The sequence below is a fragment of the Urocampus carinirostris genome, chromosome 3, assembly GCF_059441175.1.
Source record: "Urocampus carinirostris isolate Australia breed hairy pipefish chromosome 3, RoL_Ucar_1.0, whole genome shotgun sequence".
Classification (NCBI taxonomy): domain Eukaryota; kingdom Metazoa; phylum Chordata; class Actinopteri; order Syngnathiformes; family Syngnathidae; genus Urocampus; species Urocampus carinirostris.
In genome coordinates, this window is record NC_142351.1 from 52,227,328 (window position 1) to 52,248,223 (window position 20,896).

The window sequence follows — 20,896 nt, forward strand, 5'->3', positions numbered from 1 at the left end:
GAGCTCATTACCCACAATTCTTTGAGCTCAAGTGCCGTCTTGTCATCTGCTGCAGCTGCTTCTGCTCGGGGTTGGTCGAGGAGCTCTCCGCTGCTTTAAGGGGGGATGCCAGTTTGCTGATGCAGCATTTTTTGTGTGTTTTGCTTTGGGTGTCTGGGGATGAATGTGCACGACATATTTGAAGTCTGGCGAACCATAAAATAGGCGATGTTTGGCTACAACTCAGATTAGTCGACGGGCAGCCGTTAATTGCCCTCAATCTCGTCGGACGAGGTGCCTTCAGTTGGCAAGCGGGATGACACCTCGACGTGGTTGCCAGCATCCGTTGGGATGAGTGCTTCACCGATGAGCTGAAGAGAGCAATCCGTGCTTCAAGTAGGCAAACATGCAGTGCTAAGATTTACAGTCTGGTTTGTTTTTGCTCATACTTGACTATTTGAGAGTCTGTTTGGAAGAGTGGTAGATGGAGCTGCAACCAAGCTTTTCAACATTAAGCTGTAATTTGGATGATCTGGTGTGTCGGTGTGTTTTTGGTGTGTTGAAACTTCAAATATGTGGCAGCTTTATTCACAAAATGTAGCCGCTTTCAAATTTTGATATTTTTTTCAATCAGTCACAGAAAATTACAAGTATACACTGAACAATAAACTAGACCAAAAGGCATAGTTTAAAGCACAGGCTTGTTTTTGCCTTTCTTGCAGATTTTTCATTTTGTTTTGGATTATCCTGTTACAAAATGTTGGTTCTTAACAATATTTTCAATAGAAATAAGAAGTTAGTTATAATATAGTCTAAACATTATCAGTGCTGTTTTATAGTTTACCTACTCCCGTATAAGGCTCTTTTTTTGAGTGTAACAATGCAGGATTCTCTTTAATGTGACTTAGAAATCTTTTTTGTAAAATGGATTGTGATTTTTTTTTGTTGCTCATATTTTCAAACAATTTTATGAAAGGAACTTCCTAAGAATAATAAAAAACAAAAATGCATGTTAGCTCACCCAATGCTTCACATTGCCAGTGTATAATTTGATAGTTATTTGTATTATATGTCCCCTCCAGATCCTAATATTGAACATACTAAGTTAAATGCCTTAAAAGAACAATGTTTATTTTTTACAACCTCTTAGTGGTAAGAAGCAAACTTAATTTAAAAAAAAAACTTGATTTGAATGATAACCAAAAATACATTAACTATCGCATAAAAATACATTTTTAAATACTCGTAGTTCGAGAAATTTGTATTTATTTTACATAATATGAGGCTTACTTTGAGGAAGCTGACATGATTTTAATCTTTTTGCTATGAGTTTACCCCAAAACCTTGTGAAAAACTGAACATAAAAATCTGAATGAAAATTGTGTCGTATAGTCACTGAGTGTCCGTAGTTTGTATTCTTTGTGCCTTGGAGAACTCGTTTTTCGAAAACTTCACATTACGACATTTAAGGTACACCACACAAAAATTATGATGTTCTTAGTTCAAACATCTGATAGGCCTTTGCCGTGTGCACCCTTTGTGCACATCGTACGCAACCTTTGCAAAAAATGTCAAACACACTATCTTATGTTTTTCTAAAAAAAATGTTTATGATCCTATGCGTCACCACGCTGAGGAAAGCTTGCTGCGGGCAATAAAGGGTGTTGAAACCATCAAGTAGGGGCAGTGCTTACCTAATCAACATCTTCCTCTTCTTCTTTTTCTTCCATCCAGCTGTCGAGCCCCAAGGTTTCCTGCCTTCTTCCAAGCCGCTGACGCTCTCCCAGACGCAATCGGCCGTTTTCTTCCTCAGCAGGCTGAAGCACAACTCCCTGCAGAGACGCAAGGTACGCATGCAAATGCCGCCAACATTTAATTGGGAGAGGAAACAACGCCACAAATTCGAATTTTTCCGGCTTGCAGTGGTGAAAGAGACTATGTGTGAAGGGATTGGCAATCACTTTGCCTTTCAAATAGTGTGGTCCATTTTATGTGCAGGAGAAACTGTCGGCCGAGAAGGAGCAGACGAGAATGGGCGAGGACCTGCCTGTAAGTTTCTTTTAGTTTTTCATTTCCTGCCACCAAACATTTTTCTTATAGGGCTAAATAGTTCTAGATTTTTTGTGCCTTAATGAATGGAACCAACATTTAAAAACCTAATTTTGTATTTGCTTGGGTAGTCTCTGTGTGATATTAAAATTGGTTCAATGATCTGAAACCTTTGTGAATGATACATATGTAAAAACACAGAATTCATAATGGGGGGAAAAAACTTTTTCACGGCACTGTAGTCATTGGTTGCTATTGTTCAGACCAAAATGATTCTGGTTGCGACTTTTGTGTATACGCCTGGCCCACAGGTTTAGAACTTTCACAATCTGCCAAACTATGGCTCAGCAACAGCACTTTTGAAATTATTATTAGTGTTATTTACTGTAACAAGCGATCAATCTTGCATTTGTGTTTTTTTTTACTGGGGTTTAAATGTTGGCACATTTCTGTTCTGACGATAAATACAACTACCCGGTTCTGCTACCCTATTAACCCGATAATGTAATATTGCAATGTTCACATAAAATGTAACATTTTTTTTGTATGTCTGGGTCTCGGAGGGTTATCCAGGATTGAAAATCATTGTTGGCCTAATGTAACAAATGCTTCTTTTTTTTTTTTACAAGCTCACAAACGGAACTTTACAAATTTCAAATTTATTTTTTCCCGTTACTTGGTTTTGACCTTCGACATTAATACCGTTCCTCCTCTTCAGGCGGCACTTCCGGCCCCTCGGGAGCCAAGTCCTCCTCCGCCACCTGTTGAGCCCGAGCCAGCTAACAGCGAAGCCTGCTACTTTTGTGGCGGCCGTGTCTACGTACTGGAAAGAATCAGCGCAGAGGGAAAGTTCTTCCACCGCGGCTGCTTTGCCTGCCAGCGCTGCGGGGGCACGCTTCGCCTTGGAGACTATGCCTTCCATCAGGATACAGGTGAGGAGCTCTGCTAATACTCAATGGCTCATTTTGCAGCTGATAAAAGTTTGTTGTTAACGTCTTAAAGATAACATCTGGATGGTTTGGAAATCACAGGTTTGAACGTTCTGCAATAATACAATGCAACCACACTGCCATCAACACAACGTGGTGGTTGCATTTTATCCTTTGCTAAATCTGATAGTGGTTTGTTTCGATTGCAGAAAATAATTGAGAAGTATTGGCCTATACAGAGATGTGTTTCTTCTGTGGAATATTCTTTCACAACTTGGGGAGCTGCAATGAGAGTTCAAAATAACTTCAATTCAAAGATTTCTTTAGTTGGTTAAAACTACCCAATACCCATTCTTAATTATTCTTGAATCATCACTCCATTAGGAAAACCGCATGGAGATGGTATGATGCAGGTTTTACAGTGCTGATTAAATTTCTGTATTTCTCAGGGATGTTTTTATTAATATTTATTCTGTGGATCTTTGCGTTTTCTTTTCACTGTGACTGAAGGACTTGACGCTCCAAATAAAGTTTAGTTCCTCTTTGACCATGACAATACATTTTCTGAATCTGTACTTGATACATAGATGTTTGCGTTGTGGATAGCTTTTGTTTTTTAAAAATAAAAGAGTTAAGCTAAAGCCGAGTTTGGCCTTTTGTTTCTGCTGGCATCGACAAACGAAGAAATGAGATACATTGTGAAGAAGGCAGGATTATATAACCTGATGTCCCCTTCCTGCGTAGGGGGATTTTATTGCGAGTTTCATGCTGAAGAGCTGCAAGATGAAGCTGTGACATTGTCGATGAAGGTGAGTCCCTGCACAAAAGGCTTGACGTTTGCCACCTTTGCATGAAGGCCATTTGTCGGCATTGACAAACTTTTACTAAACAGTCTTGATAGAATTGCTCTTTTGCAACTTTTTGTGTATTTGTAGGGCTCAAGAGAGAGGGAGACGAACGGATTTTCTAGTGATGGCGACACCTTGTCGCCATCCGACGACGATGAGGTCGTGCTCCACAACCCTTCACAACCATCACCCGCTTCTAGCATGCAAGCCGACCCCGAAGAACCACCTTTGTGCACCAAGCCGACGGAGAGCCGCCCCCCAATCCCCAAACCACGCCTCTCGCTGCAGACTGTCCCTGCCCCCTGCCTTCCGGTGGCCAAACCACGCAAGGCGCTCGTTTTTGTCCAATGTGAATCGGCGCCGGAAAAGACTGGCAGATTGGCTTTTGACGCACAGCCCAAGCCATCGCTGCGCAAACTGAAGCTGAGCGAGGAGGAGAAAAGCCAGCTGGTGGATCTCTTGACTTTCACTGCAGACTCTGACTTAGAGACTCGTGGTGGCTCGTCGTCCTGCTCCTCGTCCTCAGCCGCGGCACCGGGCGGGAGTCCACCCAAGGCGGACGAGGGCCAAGAAGAGGAAGGTTACTGGAGCAGTAGCACGGCCGGGCAGGTTCGCCAGAAGCGGAATAGGCGATGCTTCCGCAGGAAAGAGGTGCCTACAAGCCAGCCCAGGGTTCGTTCCAAGTTCTCCCCCTGGAATCTTTCCTCGCCCCGGATCGGCAGGGAAGTGCGCCTCAGCGTTCATCGGCCCGAACGAGCAGGTCAGTGTCAGCAGTCGTATCTGCACCACAGCATCGTTGTCATTTTGCAATTCCCTCAGAATTGTTGGTGTTCGAATCACAGTGCCAATCCAGAAGCATAATAAAAACAGTCTAGACTAGTGTTTTTTAACCTGTGTTTGACCAAACCCTGGGGGTCAAGAGCCTCCGCTGCGGAGGTCAAAACGCACCAGCTCAGCTTGTCTGTATGCTTGGCCATTTTTGGCTGCGGATGATCTTGATATTGTTTGAGCAATCAGTGCAATCAATACTATGTTGAGCAAAAAACACTAGTCGGACGAATATCTACGATTTGGATTCCCATGTAACAGGATGGGAGCCAGCAACCTATCGACATGATTTGTAATGCCAATTTGAGGAATTTTAGCCTCGCATTGGCAAAATTAATGGAACCCTTTGAGAAGTTGCATTGAGACGGGGGATATAAGAACACCAGAGAGCTCTTGGATTTGTACCCATTAACAAACTGATCCACACAGTATTGTATGAAGCTACAAAGCAGAGCAAGCCACACACTATTGGTGAAACAATTCACTTATTTTCATAATAAATAAGAGTTTTTCAATACCATTTTTATTATATTTATTTGTCAGCAATCTTTTTTTTTTGAGGAAGCTGGACATTAAAAAAAATGTGACATGAAATTAGCACTTGTCAAGTTGAAGCCACACATACCTGAAGTCTTTTCTCGAAGCTAACAGAAGAGGTCACAGTGATTTTAGTTTTTTTTTTTTTTTAGTTTATTGTGAGTTCATGCACTCTTTTGGTTTGGTTCAGTTGAAAAAGTATTTTGAGTCTTGAAAACCCCCCAAAACCATTTACAGGGATCAGAATTTTCCGCGGATCCGCGGATTTCCGCTGTTTTTGAACCCCAAAGGCATTCCGACTTTTTCACTTTTTCTCTTGCGTAGCAAAGAAATTCAAAATCCGACTGTCTCACTCTTTCCTTTATTGCTCTGGCGCACCCTGGCGGCCGTTAGAAAAATTGGCCGCATTGTTGGGGGGGGGTCCGCCCTGCTTTATTCCTGGACCCTGGCTATTTCAGCTGAAAATGAAAATCTCCATTCTGATCCCTGCATTTAATGTTGTTAGGTTCACGTCCCCAACATTTTTAATAAAACGCTCTGCAATATAGGACAAAGAGAATCGGTTCTTTATAATTAGTTACTTTATTAATCATCATATTGAAAGCCGCCGACATTCCGTTGTTAGACATCTTTTCGCTCGCTCTGCCCTGCTTGCTGCGCTCTGGCTCGGCTCGGCTCTGGCTCTGAGGATCTCCTCGAAAAACCTCCCTTCTAATATTCAGTTTTTGCCTTTGCTACGTAGAGTTGATTAGTCTTCTTTCGAAGGTCTGCTTTCCATCCAATGATGACAGGTGACCTTGGTCCTGGGAAACTCCTTTTTCCCAGGCTCTTTGGTGAAAAACAATCTTGAGTTATGGCATGAAGAGGTCATAGGTCAACATACATCCGTTGGTATGTGAGAACAAAACACAGTCTGTACATCGAAACACAACTCATGGCCTTGCAGGCTGAGAACTCTTCAAAAATGGCTGAGAACACATATAACATTAAATGTCAACTGTAGGATAAATACAACTCCATCATTCCCTCCTCTTATCCTATCGGTGATTTAATACTTCATTCAACTGTCACTTCGCAATACGATTTTCAACAGAGAAATCATGAATAAAACAACAGAGGTTGCCGTCATAATCACCAGGATCTGAGTAAATATAAGGAAAATGCAGAGACAGGAAATCATCATCAACATTTGTGTCATTACAATTTTCACCATGTCATTTTTATGGTTAAGACAGCTGTATATGCGTTAAAATGAGCATTCTACCTGTAGATCTGCAATTCCTCCTAATACTTCAAGAGTTGTGGACAATCTTCACTGGTTTGAGATGACTGCAAACTATAATTACAGCCCCCTTTGTAGCCAGACTACCTCTGAAAGTTTGTTGAGGAACTACAGCTCTACAGCAAGTACCACAATGCTATTACAATGACGCAAATGAGAACGGTTACGGCGTATGCTAAGATAGAAATAGTTATTTTAGTCGTATTTAATTACTTTCTTCCAATGTGTCAAATGAACCCATATGCTTCGTTCCGCAATCTTTACTGCTGTGCCTGTGGTTAACAACACCTGGTAGGGCTCTTCCCACTTAGGTGAATGCCAGTTTTTCTTCTTTCTCCTTTTTATCAAGACCCAATCTCCTGGTTCAACTAACTGGCTTTCCTATTCTTTCGGGAGAATAGATTAGGACATCATTGGCGGCTTTGATGCCGTTTTTCATGAGCATGGCCACCGTTAGGCACCCCGACGCCTCCTGGCGTGATGATGTGTTGCTTGTAGATGAGGTGACACCATCCAGTTGTCCACATTGGACTGCACCTCTTTTCGGATGTGGCAAGCTAACTTCTTCCATGAGATAGCAGCCTCCCCAGAGTCCTGACCGCTGCCCTTGCAAAGAAAAGTTAAGTTTGAAGCTCCCTGGGCTGACAGAAGTCCGTCATCTGTTCAGCAGGGGTCACCATCTCCTGTATGGATGAGAAAAGCTAAAGAAAAGTTAAGTTTGACGCTCCCTGGGCTGACAGAACTCCGTCATCTGATCAGCAGGGGTCACCATCTCCTGTATGGATGAGAAAAGCTAAAGAAAAGTTAAGTTTGACGCTCCCTGGGCTGACAGAACTCCGTCATCTGATCAGCAGGGAAAGCTATAGAGGGAAAAAAGAACAGACTTAAAAATATATATTTTTTTAATAGTTTATTCTATGCCTTCTTTCCCCCTTGTTGAGACTTCCATGGCTCAAAACAAATTAAAAAAACAAAACAATAAATTCATTTATAGATTTGTATATTTTCTTAAGTTGTCTTTATATTTATTATACGTGAAAATCAAAATCCCCACTATAAGTTGCCCTATCAATTTTGAGCATTCTATCCCAAAACTCCAACTCGAAGATAAACAATTTATTTTTTAAATTGTTAGTTCTAAATCTCAAATTTTGCTTTTTCACTAAATTCAGTCACTGAATCAGTTTAACCACTATCCTTGTCAGAATCGTTTACCCTGATTTGAGTGATTGAGTGTTTTCTCTTTTGCAGATTGATCATATTCGAAAAAAAAAAAAAAAATTTGTATGCACTTTTTAATTGCATTTTCTTTTGGTTTTCAATGCGTTATCTTGCTGCTGGCCATTCCCCTCGAGGCAGATGACCAGGATAGATTGTTAAATTATCAATTTAGCAAAAAGAATCGTTCTTATTGTTATGATTCACTCTTTGTTTTGCCTTTTGTAAAAATCATAACCTATATATTATCTTTTCAGTAAGTAAATTTGTTCAAAATAACAGTATTTTGCAAAGAAAGCAGGTAATTCACGCTCAAAGTGAATGATTTTGCCAAAAATCAAAAATACTATCCAAAAATGTTCTCAATGTGGGCGATTTTCTAATGGTGAATGGTTATTTTAATTGATTTTTCTAAATCAATTTGACAAACATTATAATTTTGTATATTACAACATTTCTTTTGTGTAATATTTTTTCTATCCGTCCAAATTTCGTAATTTGAATCTCAAAAAAGTTATATGGAGAGCTTATTCAGAAGACAATTTTTCATCAATTGCAGACATAACTAGGTTTTAACTTATTTTTTACTGAATGTCTCAAAATTTCCCCCCTGAGTTAAAACCTAAGTTCACTATCTATGAATACGAGTGAAATAAGACAGCATTTATAAATTTGCAAGATTAATTAAACAATCCTCCTCAGTACATTTACACTTTGTATTAACAAGACTCTATATAACTTCAAGCAGACGTATTCTTGAATGTTGTTGTCTTTCAGTCTTTTGATTTGCTTATTCCACATTACATTCACCATTTGAATGTTGCTTTTGGCCCATCAAAAATACTTTTTCAAAAATGTGTCCATGTCAAACACAAAATGACTTTATTGACTTTTCTGTCAATTCCACTGGCAACGACTGCAGGAATCTCCTGTTAGCTGTCTGAAAAGCAGCTGGGATGTGCCCCATCACCCCCTTGATTTCGTTGTTGATGAGCGCAGCTGGGATGTGCTCCATCTCACTCCCTTGGCCTCGCTGTTGATAAGCGGCGCAGATAATGGATGACTGATGTCTTTGGCTCTTTCAGCAAATGATTTTTGTCCATGATTTCTTTTTGACAGGTTGGTATGTCCTTTGAAGAGTAAATGGACTTTCAAAAAGAAAGAGTCTTTTTGTGGAATTCACTGGCATTTAAGAGTCTCGCTAATTCCATTGTGCTTACGTAGTGGGATTTTTTGTAAATTAACCGGATTATTCAAATTTTTCTCAATTTAACTACTAGTAGACATTATCTTAGTTTAATTAATTTCTATTCATTTATTTCCCATGCAATTATTCTTAAATTAGCCCGATATGTCTCAAAATCAACTAATCCGTTTTTTCCTATGGCCCTCTTCAAGATTGATCAGTTTCTCATTGTCTTCTAAAAATGCTCTTCCATAGAAACCGTTCCCTTATTAACTTAACCAAACCATAAGTCAGTATTTGTTACACATTTGTTTATCACTTGTCAATCGTAACACTCATTCTAAAAAAATTCAGTGTGTAATCAATTGTCCTCCCAATTGTCCTTTGGGCTAAACTTGTCAAAATTCCAAACCCACACACTATCTAAACATCAAAAATCTCAAAAGATCTAAAAAAATCTCTAAAAATGCCAAATCGAACTTAATGTCATAACTTTTCTAATTGTATTTTCTTCTCTCTGTAATCATAATCAATCTTTTGTTATTGATTCAATATAGAGCAATACATACCCGTCACTCATGAACCATTTTGTTGAGTGTATTTATTTTGTTCATTCATATCTTTTATTCTGCGCAACAATCTTTGCTTCTACGCATTAGTCTATGTTCTATGCAGCCCTTCGAGATCCCTTGTGATCAAGGCTATACAGATCAACATGATCTGGTCCGACTATTAATACTTTTCTTTTTTTTTCCTTTGTTTAAAAGAATCATTTCATTCATTGACTGAAATAGCTTCAGCTACGTTATTAATTATTTCTAGTCTCGAATTTTCTTTTCTGTAATACGAGAACAACTAAGGAAATAATCTTTTTACGTCTTACGCCTCTTTTGAATTTGTTCATTTACGAACAAGAAGATTGACACTAAAATTATGGACCATTTTTAGTCAGCTTCATTGCTTTAATCGTCCTTTCTTTATTAAGAGCAAAACTACACGTCTTAAAGTTATTACCCTTTGCTATTCGCATTTTCAACGAAAAATGATTAGTTGTTCACTCAAATATTCTTTCTTTTTATACTATTCTGTATAATTATCTTGTATTATACACTCAGTGTTTTCATTTTCCCACCTACCTGTCTTAAACGCATCATTTATGCTGGGTACGCAACTTTTTTCCTTTAAATTGTCATTATCATTTAGTTTACTCTTTAACAAAGATTTAACGCATTTTTGAATTTGCTGTACGAGTTTTTATTTTCCTGCACGCCGATCTTAGCTAATGAGATCTCGTCGCTTCGAGATTACGTCATTGTTGTTGGTAATTCTTGTCGAGCGAAGGTCAGTCTTTTTATTAGACAAACGGCTTTTTTCCTTGTTCAATTCATCAAAGAGAGCTTGCTTTCAAACGGCTCATTTGTTTTGATGATTGATATCACGAATTATGTTGTACTAAGATGTTAAAGAAAGAAGTACAGAAAGTAGAAAAATGGAAAAAGACAAGCCTGTTATTCGCAATTACCGTCAACAAATGCAGAAAATAAATTAATAATTCGATGATCAAAACTGAATGAATACGCAGATATCTACTATATTTGTCACCGATTTATAAGTTCGATCTTTGTATCACTAAATTTCAGGGGTTCTGCCAAGATCTATAAATCTTTTAGCAAGCTAGTACACGGAATTCAAAATTCCTATCATATTATCATTATTGATAGTTCAGTTAAAAAAAAAAAAAATCATATATATCAGGGTGTCCCCTGCCCACTGCCTGATGATTGCTGGGATGGGCTCCAGCACCCCCGCGACCCTACTGAGGATAAGCGGTGCAGCTGCTGAGATGAGATGAGATATATATTATATATGTGTGTGCAGCACGGTGGCGCAGTGGCCAGCACGTGTGCGGCATTACTAAGGACCTGGGAACAGGTGTGTGTGTTCCAAGCCAGCCTGCATGCTCTCATTGTTACGGTTTACTTTCCTCTTTCAAAAAACATGCATTTCAAGTGGACTGACTGGTCCAAATTGTCCCTATGTGTGAATGAGCTAGTGAATTGTCTATCTTTGTGTGCCCTGCAATTGGCTTGCAACCAGTTCAGGGTGTCCTCCAATCGCTGCTCGATGATCGCTGTGATGGATTCCAACAAGATGAGATCTACTTATCATAGTTACGGTTCATACCGGCCGAATATGAACACAAAACTTTTCTGGTTCTCACCTGTAACGCCTTTATTGTTGACATATTCCTTTAATATCATAAAAATTCCATCGTTCATCCCATTCAAATATCTTCATCATCGTTAGTAATGCTACTTTTTTTTCCTCACCGTTCCTCCATTTTCTCCTCAGCGGATTTTTGAGTCCAAATGAGACAAGAACCAAAATTCTGAAACTCAAAAACATCGTTAGAGCAACACTTTTGCTGTAAAATCAAACGTTTCCTTCCTTTGCAGTGTTTTCACGATAGTTCACTAATATATATATATATATATATATATATATATATATATATTTTTTAGTCTATAATATTTCTCATTATGGCAACAAAATAGTGTAGTTTTTGTATCACTACAGTATTTTTGTAGTCGAATTTATTATTGTAATACTTGGCAATTCTCTCATTTCTTGTTCTAAAGCAAAACAATATGTTATGTCTATGTTCATTTGCCTTCAAATAGATTTTCATCCTTTATATAATTTTCTTTTATTTTTATAGCTTATCTATAAAATTACTGTCACATGTTTTGACTATTTTTCACCAAATGCATATTACACAAATCTCAACTGTATGTAACATCTTACATGCAAATATTTCTGTGTAAATATTGTTTCACTATATGGCCCTGTATATTCGTTATCCTCCTTTTTAGGATACATTACGGTATTTCCACAAAGGTAATGCCATAAATCGCAAATGGTTTACATCTAAACAACGCATTTCAAGTCAATGAAGATCTTCAAAAGCACTCTATAATGTGCTCCACTCTACCCATTTACTTACTCTAGATTTAAAACAGTTCAATGTTGAAAAAGTAAGTTTTTTTTCCCAATCTATTGTATTAAGGTTAGTCTCACTTAATTTTCACCAAATTATCTCTCTTAATATTTAATTAACTTTCCCCTTTATGTTTCTCTCTCCCTTTTTTTTTTTTTTTTTTTTTAAACCAATTAAATCTACTATTTTAGCTTCACCTATTTAATGTGAAAATGGCATCTATTTATTTATGAGTTATCTTACTCATTTAAATTTCACTCAATCCATTTTTTCCATTTTAATTGAAAGAGAAAAAAAGTATTTATAAACAATTTTTTCAATATTTTTTGGTATAAAAATGCCCTTATCTCAAATTAGTGTATTTCAATTCACTCAATTAGATTTTTCCTATTCTTCCCAGTCCTTTTTTTTACCAATTTTTTGAACTGAAAGCAGGAATATTTTATCTTTTTTGGTATTATTCTGGCATTATTTTGATTTAACGCATCTAAATAGCTCATTTATATTTTTTTATAAAATACAATTGCCCAGGGGCAACTTTATATTTCATTCGCTCTTTCTCAATCACACAGACGTCTTGTTTTTTATCGTGATCACGTTCTTACATCGCTTGTTCTTTTTCCACTTATTTTCAGTTGACAGAGGACTCCGCACATCCTTGTGAAATTTAACTAACTTTAAAGCGCTGGGTTAGGGGAGTCCACACCTCCCGCGGAATTTTAACTGTCTGAAAACTATTTACCTGATAGAGTCTAGAATTGTCAGGGTTTTTCTGTTAAGAATCTGCCCACCGTAATTTTCGTTTTCAACGGAGGATTCTTTAATCTTTGTCTCTGTTAAGATTTTATTCTTAATCTTTTCGACGGAGGATTCTTAAACCTTAAGAATCTACCCCCCGCGCTCGCGAGTCAATTTCTTTTACCGGTTATCTACATGCACACAATATTACGAATAAATTTTACTCACGATTCTCTAAGTCCTTGGCTTTCCGTCAACCGTCAGATCCCAGCCCGCGAGGGAAGGTCCAGTCCCGGAAAAAGGGTCTTTATGCTGTGGCCACAGTCTTTCCTGGATTTTCCTCTCGCGTCCTGGAATCATCTGGTATCTTGGAATCCGGTTTCGAAGGACCAATTAAATGTTAGGTTCACGTCCCCAACATTTTTAATAAAACGCTCTGCAATATAGGACAAAGAGAATCGGTTCTTTATAATTAGTTACTTTATTAATCATCATATTGAAAGCCGCCGACATTCCGTTGTTAGACATCTTTTCGCTCGCTCTGCCCTGCTTGCTGCGCTCTGGCTCGGCTCGGCTCTGGCTCTGAGGATCTCCTCGAAAAACCTCCCTTCTAATATTCAGTTTTTGCCTTTGCTACGTAGAGTTGATTAGTCTTCTTTCGAAGGTCTGCTTTCCATCCAATGATGACAGGTGACCTTGGTCCTGGGAAACTCCTTTTTCCCAGGCTCTTTGGTGAAAAACAATCTTGAGTTATGGCATGAAGAGGTCATAGGTCAACATACATCCGTTGGTATGTGAGAACAAAACACAGTCTGTACATCGAAACACAACTCATGGCCTTGCAGGCTGAGAACTCTTCAAAAATGGCTGAGAACACATATAACATATTAAATGTCAACTGTAGGATAAATACAACTCCATCAAATGTACACTAAAGTAAGGTTCTGTGATTGTGCATATGAAACTGGTGGAATTCATTATCTCAAACCAAGACCACTGCGGTAGACATTAGCAATAGCTCACCAGACATTCATTTACCTACACCACTCTGACAACTTTTTGTCGTCTTCCTACCAAGACCTGACCTCCGCACACTCGTCAGACGGAGACGAGGACGAGATGTTGGACAGGGTTGACATGGACCTGTCCACGGAGAAGGCAAGCAGAGCATTTGATCTGTGATACGCCATGCTGCTATGTATACTTAGCACGATCACATTATGATTTCAGATACCAGCGGGAGACCTGGCGGAGGCCGAGAAGTTGGAATTGATGAAGATGAGGACGCTAGAGCGCCGAGCCAAGATCAGTGAGTTGCAGCGGCTCCGACAAGCGCAAGTAAGTAAAATGCAAAGGACCTCTCACAGGTTCCAAATGAACACGGCTACATTTACAAAGACAAAATTTCAAACATTAGTTTTGGAGCTGTACGGAATTTGGAACGTTTTAATTTTCAGCTGGCATCTCCCGACTGAAGGTCACCATTGCAGCCTTAGTCGGCTCGTTCATGATGCACGTATGAAAAACTATATCCATATTTTAACAATACAATAATTATAAAAGAAAGACAGGAAGTAATTGAGAATCACCGGATTGTGTCAACATGTTGTGGTGAAACAATCTTGTGCAAACTAAATTTGAACCTAAATCGTTCAGAGAACCATTTACCTTTGTTGCAATTTGCTAACTGCGACATTTTCTTGTTGTTTTCGAGAGGGCTTTTTAAATCGATGTGCAACACAATTATGTTAAAGGGTTTTTATTTGTGTTCAGACTATCCAGAGACGGCTCGAAGAGATAGAGGTGACCTTCCAGGATTTGGAGCAGAAAGGTGTGGCGCTCGAACGAAGTCTCAGAGGAGAAGCACGTAAGAATCCGTCTGGCTCAAGCATGCTTTTATTTAGCTGTGTGCATCATGCAATGGTAGCACATCCACTGCTGCAGTGACTTTGTCCACCCGAAAGAAAAATACTCTGAACTCGTCAAAATAGAAGCTTCCAAAGAATATCGCTGGCTTGAGGCCGGAGCCTTCTAAGTCGCAAAGGATTTGCGTTGAAGATGTTATTCTTGCGAATGAATCCCCCAAATCAAGCGTTTCCTCCTTTTCTTTGATTAATTGATCAAAGAAACAGTTTATTTTAGACACTGTTTTGACACTACTATGTTTTGGATCAACACAAAAAGCAATTTGAATTTTTGGCACCAATTCTGCAAAATTTGGCAACCTGTTGCTGACAAAATCCTGTAAAGCAACGAGCGCCTGTCTGCAACCTAACCAGAACTGCATTCTGTGCCATCGTCAGCTCGCCTTTTCCATTCCAATCTTTGCTTTCAGAGATGGACGATTCCTCCGACATGATCGAGCAGTGGATCCAGCTGGTCCACGAGAAGAACGCTTTGGTCTGTGAGGAGTCCGACCTGATGGTGGCGTAAGTGTGCATCTTGCTTATGTTGTTCATGCAAAGAAAATCTTACCCGTTAGCATAAAAGTTGTCCTTTTAAGGCAAATTTTCCTAAATTGAGATGTCTAAATTATTTGTCGAGTAGAAATTTATTCTTAGAGGAAGATAGTACAGTATTTAGTGCCTCTTAGTGGATAAAAACGTCACTAACAAGCAATATTGATTTGAATATTAAGCAAAAATCAGGGTTCATACTCCCTGCTGATTGCCAGGAGCTAACTTCTTTTCAGGAAGTGAGACTGTAAACCCTGGTTTATTGGGATCAATGGGGACCAGAACCCCCCACGACATGCGACAATCTGCAAAGAACAGCCGTCTCCATCCCATCAATCCATTTTGTGCAATAGTTGAATGAGAATAACAGATCGCGGACCCATGGCTACTGTTCATTTTAGGCAGGTATTACTTCCTCTTTGCTCCTTTTTATGTGATTTCTTGTTGCAGGTCACGACAACTAGAGCTTGAAGACAAACAAAGCCTGCTAGAGTTGGAGCTGAGAACATACATGGATTTGACTGGTAATTTCTCTGTTGCTCCTGGGATTCAGCGTTGCTTGGTTCCGTACTAGGACAATTCTGAAAAATTAGCAAATGAAACATTCATGAGTATCCCACTTGCTCTTATTTTTGATATCATGTAGTGAGCAGATGACGCAAAAAGAAAGCAAACCTGGCGTCTTTTATGGTGTATGCAATGGCATAATTCAGTGTATATTTAGTTTATTTTTAGCATTTGTGTGCTTTGGCATAACCGTTTGGAAGGCATTGTGGGAGTTGTTATATAAATTATGTGAAGGTCAAATAAAAACACTTTTAATTGAGGACTGCTTCAATGATGGTCAAAATGAATATTTTGTTTGTAATCTTAATCATTATTATATAAAGTACAGTATTAGGCCTCCCTCCTTACTTTTAACATCGTATTCACGGCTATTACCAATTTAGATTGAGGTTGTATGCTACGCCGCGCGCATCCAAAAATCTCAGCCCACCATACCACGTTACCACAGATGTCCCTTTAGGGTAGGGTGCATGGTTTGAGGTTTCCTTAAAAAGTTTGAGACTAAATATTTTCTCTTATGTACCGTAAATTCCGGACTATAGAGCGCACCTGATTATAAGCCGTACCCACCACATTTCGGGAGGAAAACCGATTTTGTACATACACAAGCCGCACCTGTATATTAGCCGCATACGCCCACATTGATAAAATGCAACACAAACACAAAATTGACCCATACCCGACACAGTCCAAAAATCACAGCCGGCAAAATGAATGGAAAATGATACCGGTACTTAAGGTTTGATGCAGACCTGCAGAGTCCGGGTGCCCGTTGAAAGTAATCCAAGAAAAAAAGTGTATATTCCCAAAGGTAAGGGTGGGAAAAATATATATCCACTATTGTCGGCCGCGTCCACAAACACGTCTCACCTTTACTCCACTTGCCGCCAGCCCGTGTTTGCCCCGCCCCTTCTATCTCATTTGCTCGTGCAAAACATATCAGAATAAGTTTCTAAAATAAATACATTACAAAAATATACAGTTGCAAATAAATATTATACATGGTTACAAATATTTACTAAGAAAGACGGTACACTGAGAGTTTTCAAAGCTTTAATAATAATATTATAACTTTCATCCCAAACCGTGCCTGTGAAGGGTAGCAAAACGCTACTAGCAACACGCTTGCAACACAGTAAGCTGGTCTGTTAAAAAAAACTTATCGTACATGTAGAAACCACGGTAAACCGTCCTCATCTTCCTCCTTATTACTGACCTCATCAAAGTCGTCTTCCTTCAGTATGGGTTAGAGACTTTGTAATATAGACGTCGTCCCACGCTCCCTTATTAAAAAACACGCTAGCAACACACTCGCAAAGTAAAGTTTACGTGCAGTAGCTCTGTTTCCTTCATTATCGGACTGCTCGATTTCGTTTAGCTTGAAAGTTGCGTCATGTGCCTTTCTTTTTGCAATTTGCATGATGAGGATATGTCTACGCTACTCGAGCGCCGCTGGCGGCCGTTGGAAAAATTACATAAATTGGCTGCATCACTGAATAAGCCGCAGGGTTGAAAATTTCGGGGAAAAGTAGCGGCTTATAGTCCGGAATTTACGGTATGTGTTAACAATGCCCAACTGAGATGAAAGAGCCTTTATATATTTTTGTTCACCTTGCTTATCTGCTTTTATCATCGGTGTTCCAGCCTCAAAGCACATTATGCTGAAGGGAAGGAGGCGGCATGGTTGGAGTGATATTTCGCGCGTGGCCATTGGTTTTTTTTTAATGGAAAAGGTGAAAGTAAGCATAGGACTGTTTCAAATACAGTCCAACTGTCCCCGCAAATACCCTATTCTTCATTTAATTCATAAAACAATCCCAATATAGAGGCTCAAGCATTTGGTTAACAAATAAAAGTATTGGAGGGGGTAGGGCGCTGCCAGGCTATACTTGCCTAAGACACACCACAGGAAGTGGTGACCCTGGCTGTTAAGATATAAGAATAATGCAAGCAAGATTTTATACCGATTTTTAGTAAGAATTTACGGATGCGCGTTATACACAATTACGGTATTTCCTTCTTTTGAGCCCTGACCCATTTGCATATGCCTATAAAAAGATTTGTGAGCATGTAATGTAGGTTCGTCAAGCTGTTTCACATACGTGTACAACTTGGACCACAACGTTATTGTCACACATGCAGACACAGGCAAAAAAGAGGAGCAGGGTGACTGTTTAGCCGATCAGAATGCAGAACATAATGCATAATGAAAAACCGCTAAAAGTAGATCGCGATACAGCAAAGGTATAATGTAATACCGGATTTATCTCTCATTCTAACTTAATTTGTGGCTCGTGTGATCTTACAGCCTTGGTACGATCCGAACGTGACGTACAAAAAGGTTTGACATAAGTGGTGTAACTGCTATCTGTCTTGCGTGCTTCAGACAAAACGACCGAGCAGCAGGCTGAGGAGGAGCGCATCTTGCAGCAGATGATCGATGTGGTGGATATGCGCGACTCGCTGGTGTCCTTCCTGGAGGACAAGCGGCTCAAGGAGATGCAAGAGGAGCGAGACGTCCTCTCTGTTATGGAGGGAAAGCGCATGTCCAAGGCAGAAGGGCAGATTGGCTGGCAGTAGCCATCCTACCCACCGGCTTGGTTCACACTTTAAACACAAAAAGCTGCAAAGCCAAAGAAGGTTGGACGCTGTGGAGTGGAATGATGTGGTTTCCATAAACGCCAGATGCACTTGACGGCAGCTAATGAGGAAACCGACCTTCATTCGTCTGAAGAAGGGGCTTCCCATGCAATTCGCCAACAAGGCGGACGGACATTTGCGGGCGGACATTTGCGGCCTACTCGTTATGTCAATTTTTGTACACTTAATAAAAGGTTCCAGTCATTACTTCTGTTTGATTTGCTTATGTTTTTCTCATTTAACAAAAATACAACAAAAAGAGTAGCCTGTAACTTTTTGTCAAAGCGATTTTGACACCTCCAACAGAAACAATTCAAACCAGTCCAACGCGAACGCCGCTATCTTGTCTGTTTACGATTGATGGCATAGATCAGTGTTTTTCAACCTTTTTTGAGCCAGGGCATGTTTTTTTTTTTTTTTTTACATTGGAAAAATTGTGCGGCACACCACTAACCAAAAATGTTATAAAATGACACTGAACAGTATGTTTAATTACAATATAATAATTTATAATACCCCCAGTTTTTACAGCACACTTGACAATTACATATTTCCAGAAAATGATTGATGAATGAATTCATAAACATTTTAAATTTTAAAAAGTGACATTGGATCATTTCTCACGGCACACTAGTGTGTCGCGGCACACTGGTTGAAAATGACTGGCCTAGATCATGGCTGCTCTTTAGGATCAGTACCACACACTTTTTTGGATCTCACAAACCTTTCATCTCGCTTAAGTTTTGCAATTGCTTTCTTTTGAGAAAGTGAGATGACATTGCTAGAAAATAAGAGCCTTTATGCAAAACATTTGTATTTTTCGGCATTTTCTACACCCTGATGATGTAATGTGAAGGATTAGCTCATGATTATTTGTCATTAACACGCGTTTGCTTACGTAGCGCCATTTTACGCAACCGTGCACTACTTAAATGACGTGCGTTGTGTGCCAATCGTCTGTGTAGGCCCTGATTGGTGCTAATTGGATGCTTGCAAAGTGCGATGTAAGAAGTGAGGAACACGTGAGCGGCAATTAGGGCAAATTGGCACATTTGTTTGGAAATTGAAATACAGTTGAGTGCAAGATGCGCAGAAAACAACGAATGTCGTACCTATCAACTCATACGTTTTCCCCATATTTAAGACCTTTTTAATAGTAAATCTCGTCTCACCCATTTAAGTTCTCACCAGATCGTTGGAAGCAGACGACAACGTCATCGTAGATTGCGTATATTGTCGCGGTATTTACATAGTCTGTCATGCTGTAAATATTTGCTGCGAGTTGCAATCATCAAAAGGACGAGAAATCGCCTGAGGTTGAAAGGTTTTTTTGGTTTGAACAATTTTATTGACACTTAACAGCAAATAAACAATGTGAGGTTTGAACAATTTTTATCGACACTTTTAACAGCAGTTAACCAATGCGTAAATGGCAATACTGTTGTGCAAGGGCATAGCTCTGTCTTCTCAAGTGGGATTCCATCCCACCCTCCCAAGCAGCATCCTCCAGTCCTCTGCCCGGGATGCTCAGATGAAAGTTTTTTTTTTGGTTTGAACAAATTTATTGACACTAATAACAGCAAACAAACAATGTGAGGTCTGAACAACCCTTCTCGACAATCTTAACAGCAATCAAGCATATTCACAATTTCGTTATGTCTGGCAATATGACGTTTTAAAAATTTTTTCTGACATTTTTAACATCTTTGTTAGTGTCAATAGATCTGTCCGTGGTTTGAACAAATTTATTGACACTAATAACAGCAAACAAACAGTGTTAGTTTGAACAACCCCTCTCGACAATCCTAACAGCAATCAAGCATATTCACAATTTTGTTATTCCTGACAATATGACGTTTTAACATTTTTTTCTGACATTTTCAACATCAATTAAGCAATTTCAGAGTTATTATCGACACTTTTAACATTCACAATTTCCTTGTATCATGTTCTAACAATATAGATAGCATCGACATAAAAAAAATCACCTGACATATGCACACAGCAACCATACTTGACACCAATGAACGCTGAATGACATCGTCAAACTGCACATCGCCGTTTTATACGTTGACATTATTTTGGCACAAGTGCATACCATACACATGCCCATATAGAGTAGGCCTCCAGTGGCAGATGACATCGATACATGCAAAATATTTATCATATGGACACAGCAATCTTTTTAAATTAATTATAATTATAATTTCCTTTGTATTGTCATTCTTTGTAACAATGTACACAGAACGAAATGTCGATACACCTGACCCGTTGTAGCGAGCCGATGCAGCCGCAGCCAACAGAGGGCGCCGCCATTTTTACCAATGTTATAAGTCTTAGGTATGACTCGGCCGAGGCGCGAACCAGCGACCTCCCAGTCTCAAAGCGGGCACCGTATATAACCATTTTTGTACAAAAAAAGACTCTCTTCTTGCCCAGTTAGGCTCTTATCCGGATCGACTCGGTCACTGGTAGCAGACAATTATTTCCTCGTAGATTTCTAATGAAGATGAGGTCTGTGAAATCCTGACGTGCTACGTATATTAAGCAACATTAGGTTAATTGGGAATGATGGAGGGAACTAAGAAAGATGCTGCTAGAATTGTTATTTGTTTGGTAAATAGATTAGTTTACATAAATT

At 39.3% G+C, this 20,896-nt stretch overlaps 1 protein-coding gene across 2 annotated transcripts in view; it reads left to right on the forward strand.

Moving 5' to 3' along the window:
• The window catches only part of mical1 (microtubule associated monooxygenase, calponin and LIM domain containing 1), a 37,246-nt gene extending 18,784 nt beyond the window's left edge, over nucleotides 1-18,462 (forward strand). For both annotated transcript variants that reach the window (XM_088332368.1, XM_088332367.1), the window contains exons 14-24: nucleotides 1,714-1,826; nucleotides 1,978-2,028; nucleotides 2,747-2,960; nucleotides 3,702-3,766; nucleotides 3,893-4,565; nucleotides 13,671-13,750; nucleotides 13,823-13,930; nucleotides 14,366-14,459; nucleotides 14,928-15,021; nucleotides 15,499-15,572; nucleotides 18,002-18,462. In XM_088332368.1, the coding sequence (XP_088188494.1) occupies nucleotides 1,714-1,826; nucleotides 1,978-2,028; nucleotides 2,747-2,960; nucleotides 3,702-3,766; nucleotides 3,893-4,565; nucleotides 13,671-13,750; nucleotides 13,823-13,930; nucleotides 14,366-14,459; nucleotides 14,928-15,021; nucleotides 15,499-15,572; nucleotides 18,002-18,195 (1,760 nt within the window). In that variant the 3' untranslated portion in view covers nucleotides 18,196-18,462. The remainder of the gene's footprint in view (nucleotides 1-1,713; nucleotides 1,827-1,977; nucleotides 2,029-2,746; nucleotides 2,961-3,701; nucleotides 3,767-3,892; nucleotides 4,566-13,670; nucleotides 13,751-13,822; nucleotides 13,931-14,365; nucleotides 14,460-14,927; nucleotides 15,022-15,498; nucleotides 15,573-18,001) is intronic.
• Nucleotides 18,463-20,896: the final 2,434 nt, after the last annotated feature.